General features: G+C 51.6%; 1 protein-coding gene and 1 non-coding gene across 2 annotated transcripts in view; one reads left to right on the forward strand and one right to left on the reverse strand.

The window, feature by feature from the left end:
* Nucleotides 1-21,461, reverse strand: part of TBC1D2B (TBC1 domain family member 2B) — a 47,844-nt gene that overhangs the window by 21,300 nt on the left and 5,083 nt on the right. Inside the window, exons 2-3 of the mRNA XM_060259912.1 lie at nt 18,623-18,776; nt 12,247-12,412 (exon numbers count right to left, since the gene is read on the reverse strand). Coding sequence (XP_060115895.1) covers nt 12,247-12,412; nt 18,623-18,776 — 320 coding nt within the window. The remainder of the gene's footprint in view (nt 1-12,246; nt 12,413-18,622; nt 18,777-21,461) is intronic.
* TRNAA-UGC (transfer RNA alanine (anticodon UGC)) lies at nt 3,853-3,924 on the forward strand. Its single transcript has one exon. It is a non-coding gene; the product is annotated as a tRNA-Ala (tRNA).

Here is a 21,461-nt window from a genome sequence, read left to right on the forward strand (position 1 = left end):
AGGCCTTAGGCTGAGGTTTTTCACACTCCCAGCTAACTATCCTTTTAGTTGAAGATGCTGCCAAACACTACAACTGGGAACTTCAGCATGACCAGCAGGGACTCTGCCAGTGAGCCAACTCTTCTTCATTTTAGGACAGGTCCTGTCAGTCTCTGGAGTGCAGCTGATGCAGCTCACCAAACTGGAGAAGCCGGCATTATAAGGAAGGAGGGGGAGGGAAGGTAGCCTGGTATAGTCCAGGGGTGGCCAAACTGTGCCTTGGGAGCCACATTTGGCTCTTTCACACATATTGTGTGGTTCCTGGAGGCCGAGGAGGAACTTAATGCAGTCTTACTCTCAAGTAAGTGTGCTTAGCATCAGGACCTCAGTCAGACTCTGAGCACTGATCCATAGGAAGGCGACTATTTCTGCCTTGTGTGATACAGGGAAGAAGGGGGAAACAGGCAGGTTTGCAAGCTCTTCTCCTCCACCACAGAGGTTGCTCAGAGACCTCGAGCAGGGAAAGAGGGCACAAGAGCTGAGGGAGCCACTGGAAGGAGGGGCATAACTAAAGAGGGCAGTGCAGGGTTCCCCCTTAGTTTCATAGCTCTTGTAGGAGCTGCATTTACTGACCTTGGCATCAAGGCACAGAGAGATGCATAAGGATGCAAATGGTGGTCAGCGATTTATATGGTACATGTGTGTTTCCTTCTCCCATGTGTGCTAAAAAAATAATTCCTTAACTTTTCCCTATGCTGGTCTTATAGAGACTGTTATTCCCAGCTTTTGTTTTTAAAAAAGTCTCCTTCCAGCATGGTTATGTTGTAAAGTGCATACATATGTATCTTATCTTTCTGGGCAAAGAAAGTATTAATAATAATAATTTTTAATTTATATCCCGCCCTCCCCGCCAAAGCAGGCTCAGGACGGCTTACATGGCATAGAAATGCAGACATTACAATAATACAATAATAAAAATACACTAATTACATAGCAATTATACATTACTCAATTAAATGTACTGTTACATTAAAACCATCAAATTTAAAACCAACAAATTAATTCGGTGCTACATTCTCAATGTTACGCATCTTGACATAATTTTACGTGACGACGGTACAATAAATTCCACATTAAGAAAAAGCCAGCTGAAAGAGGTTAGTCTTGCAGGCCCTGTGGAACTGGTTAAGCTTCGCAAGGCCCGCACCTCTTCTGGTAAGTGTTAAGAGTTCGTGTCTTGTGTCTCTCAAAAATCTGACATTTATTCTTTGTGGCTCTTACTTTAAGCAAGTTTGGCCAGCCCTGGTATAGCCTGATCTTGTTAGATCTCAGAAGCTAAGCAGGTTTGGTCCTTGGAAGAGAGATCAACAAGGAAGACTCAGCAGAGAAGGGCAAAGGCAAACCCTCGCATTTGCCTTGAAAGCCCCTTGTTGGGGTGACCGTAAGTCAGATGCAACGACGGCACTTTACACACACAGGGCGGGGGGGAGAGGAGGAGGAAGGGAAGGAGAAAGAGACACAGAGAGAGAGAAGAAAATATTGGATTTATATTCCGCCCTCCACTCTGAATCTCAGAGTCTCAGAACGGCTCGCAATCTCCTTTCCCTTCCTCCCCCACAACAGACACCCTGTGAGGTGGGTGGGGCTGAGAGGGCTCTCACAGCAGCTGCCCTTTCAAGGACAACCTCTGCCAGAGCTCTGGCTGACCCAAAGCCATACCAGCAAGTGCAAGTGGAGGAGTGGGGAATCAAACCCGATTCTCCCAGATAAGAGAGCTCTGGCTGACCCAAGGCCATTCCAGCAGCTTCAAGTGAAGGAGGGGGGAATCAAACCCGGTTCTCCCAGATAAGAGAGCTCTGGCTGACCCAAGGCCATTCCAGCAGCTGCAAGTGAAGGAGGGGGGAATCAAACCCGGTTCTCCCAGATAAGAGAGCTCTGGCTGACCCAAGGCCATTTCAGCAAGTGCAAGTGGAGGAGAGGGGAATCAAACCCGGTTCTCCCAGATAAGAGAGCTCTGGCTGACCCAAGGCCATTCCAGCAGCTGCAAGTGGAGGAGTGGGGAATCCAACCCGGTTCTCCCAGATAAGAGAGCTCCGGCTGACCCAAGACCATTCCAGCCGGTGCAAATGGAGGAGTGGGGAATCAAACACAGTTCTCCCAGATAAGAGAGCTCTGGCTGACCCAAGGCCATTCCAGCAGCTGCAAGTGGAGGAGTGGGGAATTCAACCCGGTTCTCCCAGATTACAGTCCGTAAACTTAACCACTACACCCAACTGGCTCTCTATTAGAGCTATGGCTGACCCAAGGACATTCCAGCTGCTGCAAGTGGAGGAGGGGGGAATCAAACCCGGTTCTCCCAGATAAGAGTCCGCACATTTAACCACTATGGCTGACCCAAGGCCATTCCAGCAGCTGCAAGTGGAGGAGTGGGGAATCAAACCCGGTTCTCCCAGAAAAGAGTCCGCACACTTAACCACTACACCCAACTGGCTCTCTATTAGAGCTATAACTGACCCAAGGCCATTCCAGCAGGTGCAAGGGGAGGAGTGGGGAATCAAATCTGGTTCTCCCAGATAAGAGTCCGCACACTTAGCCACTACACCCAACTGGCTTTCTATTAGAGCTCTGGCTGACCCAAGGCCATTCCAGCAGGTGCAAGTGGAGGAGTGGGGAATCCAACCCGGTTCTCCCAGATTAGAGTCCTTACACTTAACCACTATACCAAATTGAGACAAAAAGACTGAGAGAGACAGAGACAGACAGACAGAAGGAAGGACAGGTAGACTGTTTGGCCTTTGTAGATTTCAGGCAATTTGAAGATTTTGGCCTTTGTAGATTTCAAATCAACTGAAGCCCTTGGATTACATGGAAGAGTCCTGGGGGCAGAGGGCAAATTAATACATTTCTCTCTCTGGCAGTCCAGGGAAACTCTGCCTCAAAGAATGATCACAAGGCCACTTCTAGGATCTCGGAGCAGAAGCAGAGGTTTTGCTACGGCCTGCCACAAAGCAAGATGCCTAACAGAATGCTTTCACCTGCAATACTTTGCATTTAGAGTATCTAATGAGGGATGTAAACTGCTTCACATATACAACCCGCCCTCAAGAACCAGGACCTCCACCTTCAATGGGAACAGAAACCCTCTGCCCTGGGGCTGAGACCATTTTGCTTGCTCAGCTGTTTCACACAGATGAAATATAGCCCCCTCGTGTCCCTGCAAAGCCCTGCCACGTTTCTCTCCACCAAGCTGCACCAGAACTGGCCTCAGACCAGCTCAAACAAAGGGCCCAGTTCGCTGGAAACGGCTCGGCAGAAAGGCCACGGAAAGAGCGCTGAGATATGCAGAGGCCTGACAGGGAAGTCTTGTGTATATTTCAGTTCCCCACTCTGCAAAAATTCTGGTTCTTTCCTCGGTTTCAGAACTTCCAGAAAGCTTGTCTGTATAATGTAACGGGCCAAAAGTCATTTATCAGTTAGTTCTACATTTGGCATTAAAATGCTGGTTGCAAAATCTCATCATGTGCATACCCTTGCCTGAGGTTACTGCAGTACAGGCGTTTGAGACATCTGGCCCTTTGGCTCAGCTGTGCTTCTGGGAGCAGGCTTAGCAGAACCAAAGAGCTTGGAAGAGGACCCCTGGCTCCACTGAGGGGGTGTAGCTCAGTGGCAGAGCCTGTGCTTTGCATGCGGAAGGTCCCAGGTTCAATATCTGACATCTCCAGTTAAAAAGGATCAGGGTAGCAGGTGGTGGGAAAGACCTCTTCCTGAGACCCTGGAGATCAGCTGCCAGTCTGAGTAGACAAGACTGACCTTGATGGACCAAGGGTCTGATTTAGAATAAGGCAGTTTCAAATATGCCCATCAAAGAGCGGAGGAGTCATGGCTCAGTGGCAGAGCATCTGCTTTGCAAGCAGAAGGTTCCAGGTTCAATCCCCGGCATCTCCAATTAAAAAGACCAGGTAGTAAGGAGATGGGAAAGAGCTCAGCCTGAGACCCTGGAGAGCGGCTGCCAGTCTGAGTAGACAAGACTGACCTTGATGTACCAAGAGTCTGATTCACTCCCAGGCGGATTCATGAGTCAGTTTGGTGTAGTGGTTAAGTGTATGGACTGGGAGAACCGGGTTTGATTCCCCCCTCCTCCACTTGCAGCTGCTGGCATGGCTTTGGGTCAGCTGTAGCTCTCGCAGAAGTTGTCCTTGAAAGAGCAGCTTCTGGGAGAGCTCTCTCAGCCCCACCCACCTCACAGGGTGTCTGTTGTGAGGGGGAGAGGAAGGGAAAGGAGATTGTGAGCCGCTCTGAGACTCTGAGATTCAGAGTATAGGGCAGGATGTAAATCCAATATCCTCATATGTTTGTGTGTTCTCTATGGAGCAAATGCAACTGACTGTCTATGTGTCACCGGCTCTCGATGAAGACCGAGCCTACTTCACTTTCCACCCCTTGTTTATTTTTATTTTTTTTACTAAAATGCTCAGCAGCTGTTGCGACATGCAAACGTGGCCACCTTGCAAGGTTCTGCGGAGAGAAACATGCTCAAAGCGGGTGATCCGACAGCTGGTTTGGGGCAAAGCGAGCCAGCGTGGCCTCAGCAGCTACACAAGGGGAACTTGGGCAGATCACATTTTATTTCCCACAGCTGCCTCCGCAACTTCAGCAAGCCCCAGGGGATTTCTCTTAACATCGGCCCTGCCTCTTGCTTACTGGCAACGTCCCTCCTCCCAAAGTTGGTGGCCTAACTTTGTCCGGGATTTTGAAACCCATGTAGGCCCCTTCAATGAGAGGCCCCCCCCTTGCCTCCTTTGATGCACACACTATGTGGACACAAGGATATTCCACCTGAGCCGAAAACTCTGCACGGCCTCCTAACATAAGAGAAGCCATGTTGGATCAGGCCAGTGGCCCATCCAGTCCAACACTCTGTCACATAAGAACATAAGAGAAGCCATGTTGGATCAGGCCAGTGGCCCATCCAGTCCAACACTCTGTCACATAAGAACATAAGAGAAGCCATGTTGGATCAGGCCAGTGGCCCACCCAGTCCAACACTCTGTGTCACATAAGAACATAAGAGAAGCCCTGTTGGATCAGGCCAATGGCCCATCCAGTCCAACACTCTGTGTCACATAAGAACATAAGAGAAGCCATGTTGGATCAGGCCAGTGGCCCACCCAGTCCAACACTCTGTGTCACATAAGAACATAAGAGAAGCCCTGTTGGATCAGGCCAATGGCCCATCCAGTCCAACACTCTGTGTCACATAAGAACATAAGAGAAGCCATGTTGGATCAGGCCAGTGGCCCCTCCAGTCCAACACTCTGTCACATAAGAACATAAGAGAAGCCATGTTGGATCAGGCCATTGGCCCACCCAGTCCAACACTCTGTCACATAAGAACATAAGAGAAGCCATGTTGGATCAGGCCAGTGGCCCCTCCAGTCCAACACTCTGTGTCACATAAGAACATAAGAGAAGCCATGTTGGATCAGGCCAGTGGCCCCTCCAGTCCAACACTCTGTGTCACATAAAAACATAAGAGAAGCCATGTTGGATCAGGCCAATGGCCCCTCCAGTCCAACACTCTGCGTCACATAAGAAAATAAGAGAAGCCATGTTGGATCAGGCCAGTGGCCCATCCAGTCCAACACTCTGTCACATAAGAGAAGCCATGTTGGATCAGGCCAGTGGCCCATCCAGTCCAACACTCTGTCACATAAGAACATAAGAGAAGCCATGTTGGATCAGGCCAGTGGCCCCTCCAGTCCAACACTCTGTGTCACATAAGAACATAAGAGAAGCCATGTTGGATCAGGCCAGTGGCCCCTCCAGTCCAACACTCTGTGTCACATAAAAACATAAGAGAAGCCATGTTGGATCAGGCCAATGGCCCCTCCAGTCCAACACTCTGCGTCACATAAGAACATAAGAGAAGCCATGTTGGATCAGGCCAGTGGCCCCTCCAGTCCAACTCTCTGTGTCACATAAGAACATAAGAGAAGCCATGTTGGATCAGGCCAGTGGCCCTTCCAGTCCAACACTCTGTGTCACAGAAGAACATAAGAGAAGCCATGTTGGATCAGGCCAATGGCCCATCCAGTCCAACACTCTGTGTCACAGAAGAACAGAAGAGAAGCCCTGTTGGATCAGGCCAATGGCCCACCCAGTCCAACACTCTGTGTCACATAAGAACATAAGAGAAGCCATGTTGGATCAGGCCAGTGGCCCCTCCAGTCCAACACTCTGTGTCACATAAGAACATAAGAGAAGCCATGCTGGATCAGGCCAGTGGCCCCTCCAGTCCAACACTCTGTGTCACATAAAAACATAAGAGAAGCCATGTTGGATCAGGCCAATGGCCCCTCCAGTCCAACACTCTGTGTCACATAAGAACATAAGAGAAGCCATGCTGGATCAGGCCAGTGGCCCCTCCAGTCCAACACTCTGTGTCACATAAGAACATAAGAGAAGCCATGTTGGATCAGGCCAGTGGCCCCTCCAGTCCAACACTCTGTGTCACATAAGAACATAAGAGAAGCCATGTTGGATCAGGCCAGTGGCCCCTCCAGTCCAACACTCTGTGTCACATAAGAACATAAGAGAAGCCATGTTGGATCAGGCCAGTGGCCCCTCCAGTCCAACACTCTGTGTCACATAAAAACATAAGAGAAGCCATGTTGGATCAGGCCAATGGCCCCTCCAGTCCAACACTCTGTGTCACATAAGAACATAAGAGAAGCCATGCTGGATCAGGCCAGTGGCCCCTCCAGTCCAACACTCTGTGTCACATAAGAAAATAAGAGAAGCCATGTTGGATCAGGCCAATGGCCCACCCAGTCCAACACTCTGTGTCACACAATGGCCAAAAAACCAGGCGCCATCAGGAGGTCCACCAGTGGGGCCAGGACACTAGAAGCCCTCCCACTGTGCCCCCCCAAGCACCAAGAATACAGAGCATCATTGCCCCAAAATGAGAGTTCCAACAATACGCTGTGGCTAATAGCCACCGATGGACCTCTAAGAACATATGAGAAGCCATGTTGGATCAGACCAATGGCCCATCCAGTCCAACACACTGTGTCACATAAGAACATAAGAGAAGCCATGTTGGATCAGGCCAATGGCCCCTCCAGTCCAACACTCTGTGTCACATAAGAACATAAGAGAAGCCATGTTGGATCAGGCCAGTGGCCCCTCCAGTCCAACACTCTGTGTCACATAAAAACATAAGAGAAGCCATGTTGGATCAGGCCAATGGCCCCTCCAGTCCAACACTCTGTGTCACATAAGAACATAAGAGAAGCCATGCTGGATCAGGCCAGTGGCCCCTCCAGTCCAACACTCTGTGTCACATAAGAACATAAGAGAAGCCATGCTGGATCAGGCCAGTGGCCCCTCCAGTCCAACACTCTGTGTCACATAAGAAAATAAGAGAAGCCATGTTGGATCAGGCCAATGGCCCACCCAGTCCAACACTCTGTGTCACACAATGGCCAAAAAACCAGGCGCCATCAGGAGGTCCACCAGTGGGGCCAGGACACTAGAAGCCCTCCCACTGTGCCCCCCCAAGCACCAAGAATACAGAGCATCATTGCCCCAAAATGAGAGTTCCAACAATACGCTGTGGCTAATAGCCACCGATGGACCTCTAAGAACATATGAGAAGCCATGTTGGATCAGACCAATGGCCCATCCAGTCCAACACACTGTGTCACATAAGAACATAAGAGAAGCCATGTTGGATCAGGCCAATGGCCCATCCAGTCCAACACTGTGTCACACAGTGGCCAAAAAAACCAAGTGCCATCAGGAGGTCCACCAGTGGGGCCAGGATCCTAGAAGCCCTCCCACTGTGCCCCCCCAAGCACCAAGAATACAGAGCATCACTGCCCCAGACAGAGAGTTCCAACAATAGGGAGAGACGGTGGCTCAGTGGTAGAGCATCTGCTTGGTAAGCAGGTCCCAGGTTCAATCCCCGGCATCTCCAATTAAAAAGAGTCCAGGGGTGAGAAACCTCAGCTTGAGACCCTAGAGAGCCGCTGCCAGTCTGAATAGTCAACACTAACTTTGATGGACCAAGGGTATGATTCAGTAGAAGGCAGCTTCGTATATTCAATACTCTGTGGCTAACAGCCGCTGCTGGATCTCTGCTCCATATGCTTATCCAATCCCCTCTTGGAGCTGTCTATGCTTGTAACTGCCAGCACCTCCTGTGGCAGTGAGTTCCACGCGTTAATCACCCTTTGGGTGAAGGAGGACTTCCTTTTATCCATTCTAACCCAACTGCTCAGCAATTTCATTGAGTGCCCAGGAATTCTTGTATTGTGAGAAAGGGAGAAAAGGACTTCCTTCTCTGCCTTCTCTATCCCTGGAATAATCTTGTAAACCTCTATCACGTCACCCCTCACTCTCTTGTTTCCAGGCAACACTCAAACTGCTGGCTTCAATTTTTCCAGCAGCCCGAGACCAGCCTGCTCCTCTCTCTGCCTGCCCTTCCCTGTGATCTTCTTCTCCCCAGGCAAGGTGGGTGGCAAGCAGGGAGGAGATCTTATCTGATGGTGCAGCACTCTGAGCCACCAGAAGCCACCCAGCTGGCACGAATGCCCTTTTTGGGTAAGAGCCTGGCAACGCCAACTCTGTTTTCCCAGGCCTACGGTACAAGGGCATCTTGGCGGGGCATCTCGCCCATGGAAGCGTTTGGCGATCTGACTGCTGTGTCTGCAGATATCAATCTGCCACTGGAATTTAGCTGTCACGTGGCTGTTATGTGGCATGAGCAGCCTGGGACACCCAGAGCAGCAAGCTGTTCTTTTTTGCTAACTACATCAAAATGAACAGAAAGGGTCTCCCACCCAAGAACAAGCCCAGGCACCAGGCACGGAACAGAAGTCCTGTTAAGAAATGTTTCCATCCTTGTTCTCATTTTGTTGTTATTAAAAATATTTATACCCCGCCTTTCCAAATTCATGACTCAAAGCGGATCGCACGCCGGTCTTAAAACAGAAAATTAGCAAAAACTATACTAAATTCTACCAGCAGCAGGATTTGTAAAAAGCAGCTAGAAATACAGTTTTAGCAGCCAAATAAAAGCAGAGATCAGATCCAGAAGGCACATCTGGCTAGGCTGGAACAGCTGCGCGCATCACCCGAGTGTTCAAAGTCCAAAAGGCCTGCCTCTCCCCTTCCCTCCCTGTACCCTTTTGCACGGTGCGTGTTATCACGTAATACCTGCTGTTCTGAGCGGTAAACTGGCTTTAATGCAATAGCAGATAGTTGGGATATAACTGGAGAAGATGTACAGACAGAGGTGTACACACGGGGCCCCACAGGAGGTGGTGATCTTTAGAATATCCTGGCCCCGGGCTATTCACGGCTTCCATAGCCGGTACTCTGAAGTGGCCCAAAAGCAATGGGGAGCCAGAGAGGAAACATAAAATTGGGAGTATTGTGCCTCAGGAAATCTGCCTCCATCAACAACCTGGAGGCCACGTTCTGGGCCAATAGCCCTCCTAAGCACTCCGGGAAGGATGGCTACTTAGCCAAAGCCCCAGTAATCTGGATGCCACTGAGGCAGGAGTAGCCGTGGTCTCAGCAGCTATGCACGTGCTCCTGCCCCAGACAGCTGGCATCTCAAAGGAAGCTGATAAAAATACCAAGGAACAGAAAGAAATCTGGCAACGCTTTTAAGCTTAAAGCAGAGTCTAAGAGGAAGGACCCAACCCCCTTTTTCATGCCTCCCCAATTCACCAGAGCCTTAATTCTGTTCCCTCATTCATTTGTCTTTGGTAACCAAAGAATATGCCGTCTGGGGCAGAATTTGAGACGGCAAAGGAAAAACGCAATGCAAACGTGCAAACTTTCCTAGTTTGCTAGATCCCAGTAGGCAGCCGTGTTGGTCTGAAGCAACAGAACAAAGACAAGTGCATCTTTAAGACCAACTAAGTTTTATTTGGAATGTAAGCTTTCGTATGCTCTTAAGCAGACTTCATCAGACAAAATGGGAATGGCAAGCAGCAATTCGTAATATAAGTGGGCAGTGTGGAATCATGGGAATGTTTTTAGCAGAGTGAAAGAATCACGAATAGGGATCTGTTTTTGTTAGTGTTAGGACAAAACAGGGCTGAAAAAACACTGGAGGGTGACAAAAAGCAGGATAAGTAAGGGTGATAAGTGCAGAAAGAGTTAACAAATAGACACTGAGGCCTTAACTGGTGCTTGGAGAGAGGGGCCAAGGAGGCAGGGAGTTAAAGGAGGCCACATTCTGCTCCCAACAGCTGGTGGCAAAGGGGAAGGGGTCACAGGCCAAGTGACAACCGCTCAACAGACACCAGCAGACATTCAGAACTGCAGACCCCAGAGCTTCCTCCTGAAAGCCTCTTTGTCTCACGTAGGAAGGATGGCAAGAAAAAAAATCAATACCAGGCATTGAAATGACAAGGAGGATGTGGTCTAAGTTTTCTAGGACTGCCCAGGCAACCGTCGCTGCACACTCCCTACCCTGTAATAATCTGAGAAGGGGGATCCTGCCGCCAGGCAGCCATCCAGCCAAACAGCAGCCACGGGCCAGGAGGAATATCCCATAAGTGGAAAGGGGAGGGGGTCACCGGTGGGCCACAGCCAGGAGAGAAACTGCTGCAGCATGGCGGCTGCTCCTTCTTCAGCAAGCCTTCCCCAAAGATGGTGTTCAGACGGCAGAGCAAGAGCTCTCTGCAACTCAGCAGATACCTGCTGGGAGGCCACAGAGCATCGCAGTGAGTGCCGTGTGTGTGTGTGTGTGTGGAATCGGCAACCCTCCTCAAGACAGACCACCCCCCCTTCCTCCCACCCCGGCTCTCCATCATTCTGCATATTCACACCCTTTCCAGACCACCAGCACACTGCATCCAGGTTTGATTCCCCCCTCCTCCACTTGCGGCTGCTGTGATGGCCTTGGGTCAGCCAGAGCTCTCTTATCTGGGAGAACCGGGTTTGATTCCCCACTCCTCCACTTGCAGCTGCTGGAATGGCCTTGGGTCAGCCAGAGCTCTCTTATCTGGGAGAACCGGGTTGGACTCCCCCCTCCTCCACTTGCAGCTGCTGGAATGGCCTTGGGTCAGCCAGAGCTCTCTTATCTGGGAGAACCGGGTTGGATTCCCCACTCCTCCACTTGCAGCTGCTGGAATGGCCTTGGGTCAGCCAGAGCTCTCTTATCTGGGAGAACCGGGTTTGATTCCCCACTCCTCCACTTGCAGCTGCTGGAATGGCCTTGGGTCAGCCAGAGCTCTCTTATCTGGGAGAACCGGGTTGGATTCCCCACTCCTCCACTTGCAGCTGCTGGAATGGCCTTGGGTCAGCCAGAGCTCTCTCAGCCCCACCCACCTCACAGAGTGTCTTGTATGGGAGAAGAAGATAAAGGAGACTGTGAGCCCCTCTGAGATTCAGAGTGGAGAGCGGGATATAAATCCAACATCCAACATTCAGGGAGTCTCTGTGGGCAGGTCCTTTCACTTTGCCTGAGTTTGGCCTGGTTTTACTGTTCCCCATCATCCACTCAGGTACCAGTGAATGTTCCCTTAACAGCCTGAGAAAGCAGTGTCCTCTAATACTTCAAGAGGGAATGAAGGCTGGCCCTGACCAGGATAGCCCAGGCAAGCCTGATCCCGTCAGATCTCAAGAGCTGAGCAGGGCCGACTCTGGCAAGTCCATGGGTGGGAGACCTCCTTGGAATACCAGCAGTCGGGAAGGCAGGGGCAGGCTTTATTCAGCCACCTCCCTGAATACCCTCCAGCCCCCCAGCAGGGGTCAGTCGCCAGAAGTCGCCATGACTTCACACATATACAGACAGAATAAAAAATACACCTCCCTCCTCAAAAAAGAGGCCGATTCACACGATCTCTGAAGCATCACGGTGGGGAGGAGAAGAGCACCGTGGGCTCGGCAACAGCTCAGCCCTTGGCCTGGCCTTCTCCACCGTGCCAGGTGAACCCCAGACATTCTCTCCTAACCCTTCACTGCCAAATGGGAGAATTCGGTCCCTCTCTGACTTTCACAGCTGCCTTGCTCAAAAGCTGTTCCGGACAGCCATCAAACGCTATCTAGGCTGCGTCCGCTTGTTCCTTGCAACACGAGCCTCCATAAGAAAGCACACTGGACTTGGGTTCCGGAGGCCTAGGTCCAAATGCCACCTCCGCCCAGCAGCACGTACGGCGGACGACGCTTCATTTGAACGGGACGCCCTTTCACAGCTCTGCCAGCTGCTGCAGCAGGGCCCGTTTCTGATGACGGAAGGCTCACCTGATCTCGTTCCCCCACTGCTTCAAGGCAAAGTTAAGGGCATTCGGCTGTCCCGGGATGGGATGGGAGGCCGCTTGCTCCCCCACCAGCTGCGGGGGGGCTGTCTCCACCGCCAGGACGGTTCTGGCCTTCTCCGCCGAGGCATCTGGAGGCACGAGGCTCAGATCTGAGGAGGAACAAGCAGGAATTTAGAAGTGCAACGGCTGCCAGAACACGCCACAGCAAGGAGGGGGACAAAAGTGGGACTCTTGGCAAAGCAGCAAGGCAGGGTCCAAGTCTTTCTTGGGGATTTTTTTTGTACTTCTGCATTTTGTGTGTGTGTGTGTGTGTGTGCCTGCACCTAGACGTTATGGCAGCCTCTGGTGGCTGACCCTTACTGGGAGGCCTGGTGGATATTCAGGGAGGTGACTGAATAAAGCCTGCCCATACCTTCCCAACTGCTGGTATTCCTCCCTGCCAGTCAACCTTGCTTTGCTTCCGAGATCTGAAGGGATCAGACCTTGCCTGGGCTATCCTGGCCAGGGCAGCAGGGTCAAAACCTTGATGATTATGACATCTGCAGTTAGAGCCCCCCTTCACCCAGGCCCGCCTGCCATCTGCCCCCTGAAAACTGAATCGCTGCTGAAGAAGAAGAACTGCAGATTTATACCCCGCCCTTCTCTCTGAATCGGAGACTCAGAGCGGCTTACAATCTCCTTTATCTTCCTCCCCCACAGCAGACACCCTGTGAGGTGTGTGGGGCTGAGAGAGCTCTTGCAGCAGCTGCCCTTTCAAGGACAACCTCTGCCAGAGCTATGGCTGAGCCAAGGCCATTCCAGCAGGTGCAGGTGGAGGAGTGGGGAATCAAACCCGGTTCTCCCAGATAAGAGAGCTATGGCTGACCCAAGGCCATTCCAGCAGGTGCAGGTGGAGGAGTGGGGAATCAAACCCGGTTCTTCCAGATAAGAGTCAGCACACTTAACCACTACACCAAACTGGCTCTCAGGAGACAGACACCCTGTGAGGTAGGTAGGGCTGAGAGAGCTCTGACAGAAGCTGCCCTTTCAAGGACAACCTCTGCCAGAGCTATGGCTGACCCAAGGCCATTCCAGCAGGTGCTGGTGGAGGAGTGGGGAATCAAACCCGGTTCTTCCAGATAAGAGTCAGCACACTTAACCACTACACCAAACTGGCTCTCAGGAGACAGACACCCTGTGAGGTAGGTAGGGCTGAGAGAGCTCTGACAGAAGCTGCCCTTTCAAGGACAACCTCTGCCAGAGCTATGGCTCACCCAAGGCCATTCCAGCAGGTGCAGGTGGAGGAGTGGGGAATCAAACCCGGTTCTCCCAGATAAGAGAGCTCTGGCTGACCCAAGGCCATTCCAGCAGCTGCGAGTGGAGGAGTGGGGAATCCAACCCGGTTCTCCCAGATAAGAGTCAGCACACTTAACCACTACACCAAACTGGCTCTCAGGAGACAGACACCCTGTGAGGTAGGTAGGGCTGAGAGAGCTCTGACAGAAGCTGCCCTTTCAAGGACAACCTCTGCCAGAGCTGTGGCTGACCCAAGGCCTTGCTAGCAGCTGCAAGTGCAGGAGTGGGGAATCAAACCCGGTTCTCCCAGATAAGAGTCCTCGCACTTAACCACTACACCAAACTGGCTCTCAAAACAGGAGTCATTCCAACTCCCCTCACCTACATCACAGGCAATGCAGGAAGCTTTGGGACCTGGCTTGAAGTCACAACACAGGGCGGCAGCATCGTTAAGGCTGGTGTAAAATTAAAGACATGGAGGTAGGAAAGGGGGGCAGAAGCCAGGAAGGACAAGGAGCTTCTCCCATCCCTCTCTCCCACAGCCCAAGTGTCCTTCTTCGAGAGCTCCTCCAAAGGCAGCCCCCCCACTCCGCGGGACCTTGCAAGGCCCTGCACATCTCTAACACAGGGCTGCCAACCTTCAGGTGGGACCTGGAGATCTTCTGGAGTTACAAATGATTTCCAGACAAAGATCTTTTTCCGGGGGGACAGACAGATCCACTGGAGGTTAGACACTATGGCATTATACTCCGGCTTTGTATTAAACTCCCTTCCCAGGCTCCACCCCCAAATCTCCAGGAATTTCCTAACCCTGAGCTGGAACCCAGCCTAACAGGCCCCCTGAAGGCTTCCCCTTGGTGGTCATCAATAGGGGAACTGAGGCAGTCCATGCTAATATGCTGCCCTTTTCCTGCTTCACCCTCACCTTTTCCCCTCCCACTGCAGACTGCCTAAATGAGGGGTGTCAAACATGCGTTCCGGGGGCCGAATCAGGCCCTCAGAGGGCTCCTATCAGGCCCCTGAGCAATTGGCTGTCATCTGCTTTCTTCGCCCTCTCTTGCTTTCTTCTGCATTACAGCTTGCTTTGCCAGGCTTGCTCAACTGCAGAGGAGCTACAGAGCAAAACCTCTATTTTCTCCATTGGCTGAGGCTCCTCCCTTGGGTGGAAGGCGGGAGGCAGAGCTTGCTCTCAATTGCACAGCAGAGCTACTGAGCCAAGCCTCTCTTCCTTCTATTGGCTGAGGCTCCTTCCCCTCCTGGTCCCTTGGGGAGGGAGGGAAAGAGCCAGAGCTTCCTTTGCCCAGTTCCCCGGGTCCCATAGGAGAAATACAAACAAAGCACCTTTAAGACCAATGAGTTCTAATGTTTTAAGCAAGTTTTATTTTAATGGGTTTTTTTTAAAAAAATCTTTAATTGAACCCCAGAGAGCACTGAGGTCAGCAGGGAAGGACCTACTGACTATTCCCAGGCCGAAGGAAGCAAAACTGCAGAGTACCCGTACCCGGGCTTTCTCCGTCGTAGCTCCACACCTATGGAACCAGCTCCCGGAAGAAGTGCGGGCCCTGCGGGACTGTGACCGGTTCCGCAGGGCCTGCAAGACCATCCTCTTTGATGAAGCCTTCCCCGACTAAAAAAACCTGAGAGACTGCTTAAATGATTCCTGTTACCTGCTGGAAGAGCACCAAGATGTTAATTTTATTGTTTTATTGATTTTAGAATTTTAATTGATTATTAGCTACTGTTTAAATTACTGTATAATCTGTTGTATCGACTATGTTGTTAGCCGCCCTGAGCCTGCCTCGGCGGGAGGGTGGGATACAAATAAAATGTATTATTATTATTATTGTGTTTGCCTGTGTCCTTTATAAATACGTCTCTGCTTCCTAATCTTAAATAGGCAGACACACGGCCCGACCCGACAAGGTCTCATTTATGTCAGGTCCGGCCTTCCTAACAAATGAGTTCGACACCCCTGGTCTAAATCTTCAGGCTGCCCTGTCTGCTCAGGACTCTTGAGGCCCTCCTACACAGCGCATGAGCTGCCTTCTCCGCCACCCAGCCAGTCCTAAGGGCCTCTCGAGCAATAAAGGGGAAAGCCCAGGAACTGGATTCTCCCTGCACCTCTGGCCGTATTCTCAGCAGCCACTCACGCAAGGAGAGAGGCCTTCAATGCCGCTGATGCAACGGAAAGTTCTGAGTCTACACTACAACCCCCTCCCCGCTTATCCTGCAAGAAAACGCTGCTGGGAAAAAGCAGGGCTCTTCCCCCAAGGAAGGAACGCTCCCAGCCGCCTGCCTGCATGTTATTGTTGGCAGAGTCCAACCGGCCCCGCTGCTTTATGAGCGAGACCCACAGGCAGGCAAAGGCCTTGAAAACAGCCACGTAACAAATTGCTCCACGCTCTTTACAGAACCCACAGGGCTGCTGGAAAACCACTGACATCAGAAGCACAACCGAGGCTGCTTCACTTTTTGCAGGAAACTCGGAAACGCCATTAGAGGAAGCGAGCGAGCGACACGGAGCAGCCAGATTGCAGCCCAGGAGTGTCTGAGAGACCGACAAGATTTTCAGGGTTAGGAGCGGTTTCGTGCCTGACAAGGGGAGCTCGGGCTCACAAAAGCTCATTTCCTCAGTATGTCTGGGCAATAAATGCACACTTCTGTTCTCTCACTTTTGGAGGGCACTTGACAAAACTGTCCTTGTTGGGGGAGATACGGCCTTTCTCTGGCACCCAAATGCAGCCATTTATACCTGCAGAAAAGGCAATACTTGCCCCAGGATAGTTAGGGATGAAAGAAGAAGAAGATGATATTGGATTTATATCCCGCCCTCCACTCTGAAGAGTCTCAGAGCGGCTCTCCTTTCCCTTCCTCCCCCACAACAGACACCCTGTGAGGTGGGTGGGGCTGGAGAGGCCTCTCACAGCAGCTGCCCTTTCAAGGACAGAGTCTCAGAGCGACCTACAATCTCCTTTCCCTTCCTCCCCCACAACAGACACCCTGTGAGGTGGGTGGGGCTGAGAGAGCTCTCCCAGCAGCTGCCCTTTCAAGGACAACCTCTGAGATAGCTCTGGCTGCCCCAAGGCCATTCCAGCAGGTGCAAGTGGAGGAGTGGGGAATCAAACCCAGTTCTCCCAGATAAGAGTCCGCGCACTTAACCGCTACACCAAACTGAAAGACAGTGGCATGGGATCCCCACAAGCATCAGGGGATGCGCAGAAAAGAAGTCAGGCTACATCAGCATGCCAACCATTGCTCTGGAAACGCCATGGTATTACACCACCAGCAGACATGTAATGCCTCATCGGGGGTTTTGCTCAGACATGACATCAGCATGTAGCCCAAAATCATTCCCACCCCCCTCACTGCATTTCTCCTGCCAGCCCGAGAGGCAAGGGCAGGTGGGAGGGCCCTGCCCAAAGCAGGCACTCAGCATGCCTTTGAACAGAACACCCACTGCTGCCGGGATGGCCCTGCCAGGTAAGTCTGATGTGTCACCTAGGGCTTTCCTTGTAGCAGGGACTCCTTTCTGTATTAGGCCACGCCCCACGGCCGTAGCCAATCCTCCAAGAGCTTCCAGGGCTCTCTCTTCATACAGGGCCTACTGCAAGCTCCAGGAGGACCGGCGACATCAGGGGGGTGTGGCCTCCTATGCAGAGGTGTTCCTGCAACAACAAAAAAGGCCTGGTGTCAACGCTGTTGTCTTTCACCTTCCACATGCAAGGCATTTTATGTTTCTGTACTTCTAGGAGCACCCTCAGAACCCGGAACAGAACGGGACAACAAACCCACAGGGGGGGAAAAAAAACCAGCCACTGGAAGTTAATAAGTTACCTACTAAGCAACAAGCAAGCGACCTTGCGGAAGAAGTGCCTGGCGCTTGACGGCTCTTCTTAACTGCCCAGAACAAACAGAGCGGTGTGATAAGCAGAAATGGCTACCTTGAATCTCCACCGCAAGTTACCTGTGCCCTGACCCAGGTAGCCCAATCTCATCAGATCCTGGTCAGGACTCAGGCAGGAGACCATCAAAGAAGGCCAAGGTTGCTATGCCGAGACAAGCAACAGCAAACCACCTCCCTCGCTCGGAAGCCCCTATGGCAGGGGCGGGGAATGCTTTTTTCTGCCAGGGGCCATTTGGATGTTTATAACATCATTCATGGGCCATCCAAAATCATCAACTTAAAAAACAGTAATAATAATAATAATAACAATACTTTTTATTTGTATCCCGCCCTCCCTGCAAGGGCAGGCTCAGGGCGGCTCACAACATATGAATACAATACAATAAAATATAAAATTATACATAGTACTTACACTTATAATTATAGAATCGACATAAATCCATTTACAAATTGTATTAAAATTAATTATGGTGCTATAACTGAAACCTTTGATACATTCTGTGGCTAAAAACGTATCCAGCGACACTTTCTTAGCTCAGCATTAGGCGAAGGCTATTTTGAAGCAGTAGGTCTTACAGGCCCTGCGGAATTGATCTAAGCATCGCAGGGCCCACACCTCCTCCCGGAGTTGATTCCATAGCAGTGGGGCTGCAATTGAGAAGGCCCGATCCCGGGTGGTCTTCAATCTGGCCTCCCTTGGCCCAGGGATATTCAGCTGGTTCTTCCCTGCTGACCTCAGCGCTCTCTGGGGCTCATATGGGGAGAGACGGTCCCTCAGGTAGGCAGGTCCTCGGCCATATAGGGCTTTAAAGGTAATAACCAGCACCTTGTAACGGACTCGGTACACTACTGGCAGCCAGTGCAGTCCGCGCAGTGCTTCGCCGAGGGAGAATGATTCAGGCCAGCAGAATTAATACAAATAATTGTTTTTCTATTTGAAGTCACATGGAGAGAGCCTAACTTAGCGCACACACACCCGGCCCACCACCCTAGAAAACACCTAGGCCCAGGGATTTTTTTGTAGAGGCCGCCATGTGGCTCGGCCCAGCAATCCCCGAGGGCCAGACCAAGTGATATTGAGGGCCATAAACGGCCCTTGGGACAGGTGTTCCCCACCCCTGCCCTATGGGGTCATCAGAAGTTGTCAGTGAGTTGATTGCAACAACCTGAAAAAGGTTACCTGCGTTGTCTTTGGCCACAAGCCCCTTGGAGAAGTTGCTGGGGGTGGGGGATGTCCTGCCGTCCCTCTGAGTGGCATCCAGGCCGTTGCAGTATTCCCACCTTCTCTGCTGCAGCTCCTGCAGCCAGTAAGACATGTCCTGCTGCGTCGCAGCCTGCAGCGCATGGGAGAAGAAGAGGCGGCTGAAAAGGCTTCAAAAGAGGCACATCTATCAGAAACGCCAACCAATAAAAGAAGAAGACTGCAGATTTATACCCCACCCTTCTCGCTGAATCAGAGTCTCAGAGCAGCTTACAATCTCCTATATCTTCTCCCCCCACAACAGACACCCTGTGAGGTGGGTGGGGCTGGAGAGGGCTCTCACAGTGGCTGCCCTTTTAAGGACAACTTCAGAGAGAGCTCTGGCTGACCCAAGGCCATTCCAGCGGCTGCAAGTGGAGGAGGGGGAATCAAACCCGGTTCTCCCAGATAAGAGAGCTCTGGCTGACCCAAGGCCATTCCAGCAGCTGCAAGTGGAGGAGTGGGGAATCCAACCGGGTTCTCCCAGATAAGAGAGCTCTGGCTGACCCAACACCATTCCAGCAGCTGCAGGTGGAGGAGTGGGGAATCCAACCCGGTTCTCCCAGATAAGAGAGCTCTGGCTGACCCAAGGCCATTCGAGCAGCTGCAAGTGGAGGAGTGGGGAATCAATCCCGCTTCTCCCAGATAAGAGAGCTCTGGCTGACCCAAGGCCATTCCAGAAGGTGCAAGTGGAGGAGTGGGGAATCAAACCTGGTTCTCCCAGATAAGAGTCCGCGCACTTCACCACTACACCAAACGAGCTCTCTTTGAAAGCCACTTTTAAAGGAATGGGGCACATCTCCAAAGAGGGGCCAGGCACTAGGGATGCTCCAAGCCAAACAGGGTTTGTTCTCTTTAATATGTGTTGGAACAGAAATGACACAACAGGCACCTCCATCGCAGGGCAAAACGTATAGTTCGGTGACGGCACCTTTGACTAGCTTTTTTTCTTTTTTAAAATCCATTTTAACTTTTTCCAGGTTTCAGTACATCAAGGAGCACAATAAATACCCCGTTAAAAACAATCAGAATGAATTTTGAGCAGCCTGCAGGCTGGTTTGCCAAACGTTTGGCAGAATCTTAAAAAGGACTCGTGACACTTTTTGGAAAGTTAAAAGAGAAACAGATGCCCCTTCGCTGTCAAGGAAAAGAATTCCACAAAACGGACTCGGTAAAGGGCCAGACTTTTCACTGTCACGGTTTCCCAGCTAAAGCGGCAACCTGGTATAAATGAACACAAGTGCTTTCACCTCTCGCTCCAGATACAACAATGTGTTTACCAGGAGTCAACAGGACATGAACAAAGTTGGGGTTTTCACTGCTGGCTCCTTCCAATGAACCAGATTTTGGGATACAGCATAAGTAGCAAGCATGGTTGGTATTCAACTAGACCCGGGGTGGCCAAACTGTGGCTCAGGAGCCACCTGTGGCTCTTTCACACATATCGTGTGGCTCTTGAAGCCCCCACCGCCCCATAGGCCAGCTTCGAGAAGGCATTTGTTTCTTTAAGAAGATGTTGGATTTATATCCCACCCTATACTCTGAATCTCAGAGCGGTCACAATCTCCTTTACATCCCCTCCACAACAAACACCCTGTGACGTAGGTGGGACTGACTCCTACAAGAGCTCCTACAAGATTCCTACACGGACAACTCCTACAAGAACTACGGCTGACCCAAGGCCATTCCAGCAGCTGCAAGTGGAGGAGTGGGGAATCCAACCCGGTTCTCCCAGATAAGAGAGCTCTGGCTGACCCAAGGCCATTCCAGCAGCTGCCAGTGGAGGAGTGGGGAATCCAACCCGGTTCTCCCAGATAAGAGAGCTCTGGCTGACCCAAGGCCATTCCAGCAGCTGCAAGTGGAGGAGTGGGGAATCACACCTGGTTCTCCCAGATAAGAGAGCTCTGGCTGACCCAAGGCCATTCCAGCAGCTGCCAGTGGAGGAGTGGGGAATCAAACCCAGTTCTCCCAGATAAGAGATCTATGGCTGACCCAAGGCCATTCCAGCAGGTGCAAGTGGAGGAGTGGGGAATCAAACCCGGTTCTCCCAGATAAGAGCTCTGGCTGACCCAAGGCCATGCCAGCAGCTGCAAGTGGAGGAGTGGGGAATCAAACACGGTTCTCCCAGATAAGAGAGCTATGGCTGACCCAAGGCCATTCCAGCAGCTGCAAGGGGAGGAGTGGGGAATCAAACCCGGTTCTCCCAGATAAGAGAGCTCTGGCTGACCCAAGGCCATTCCAGCAGCTGCAAGTGGAGGACTGGGGAATCAAACCCGGTTCTCCCAGATAAGAGAGCTATGGCTGACTCATGGCCATTCCAGCAGCTGCAAGTGGAGGAGGGGAGAATCAAACCCGGTTCTCCCAGATAAGAGAGCTCTGGCTGACCCAAGGCCATTCCAGCAGCTGCAAGGGGAGGAGTGGGGAATCAAACCCGGTTCTCCCAGATAAGAGAGCTCTGGCTGACCCAAGGCCATTCCAGCAGCTGCAAGTGGAGGAGTGGGGAATCAAACCTGGTTCTCCCAGATAAGAGAGCTCTGGCTGACCCAAGGCCATTCCAGCAGCTGCAAGTGGAGGAGTGAGGAATCAAACCCAGTTCTCCCAGATAAGAGAGCTCTGGCTGACCCAAGGCCATTCCAGCAGGTGCAAGTGGAGGAGTGGGGAATCAAACCCAGTTCTCCCAGATAAGAGAGCTCTGGCTGGCCCAAGGCCATTCCAGCAGCTGCCAAGTGGAGGAGTGGGGAATCAAACCCGGTTCTCCCAGATAAAGAGCCCACGCACT

This window comes from Heteronotia binoei, chromosome 19 (assembly GCF_032191835.1).
Source record: "Heteronotia binoei isolate CCM8104 ecotype False Entrance Well chromosome 19, APGP_CSIRO_Hbin_v1, whole genome shotgun sequence".
NCBI lineage: Eukaryota > Metazoa > Chordata > Lepidosauria > Squamata > Gekkonidae > Heteronotia > Heteronotia binoei.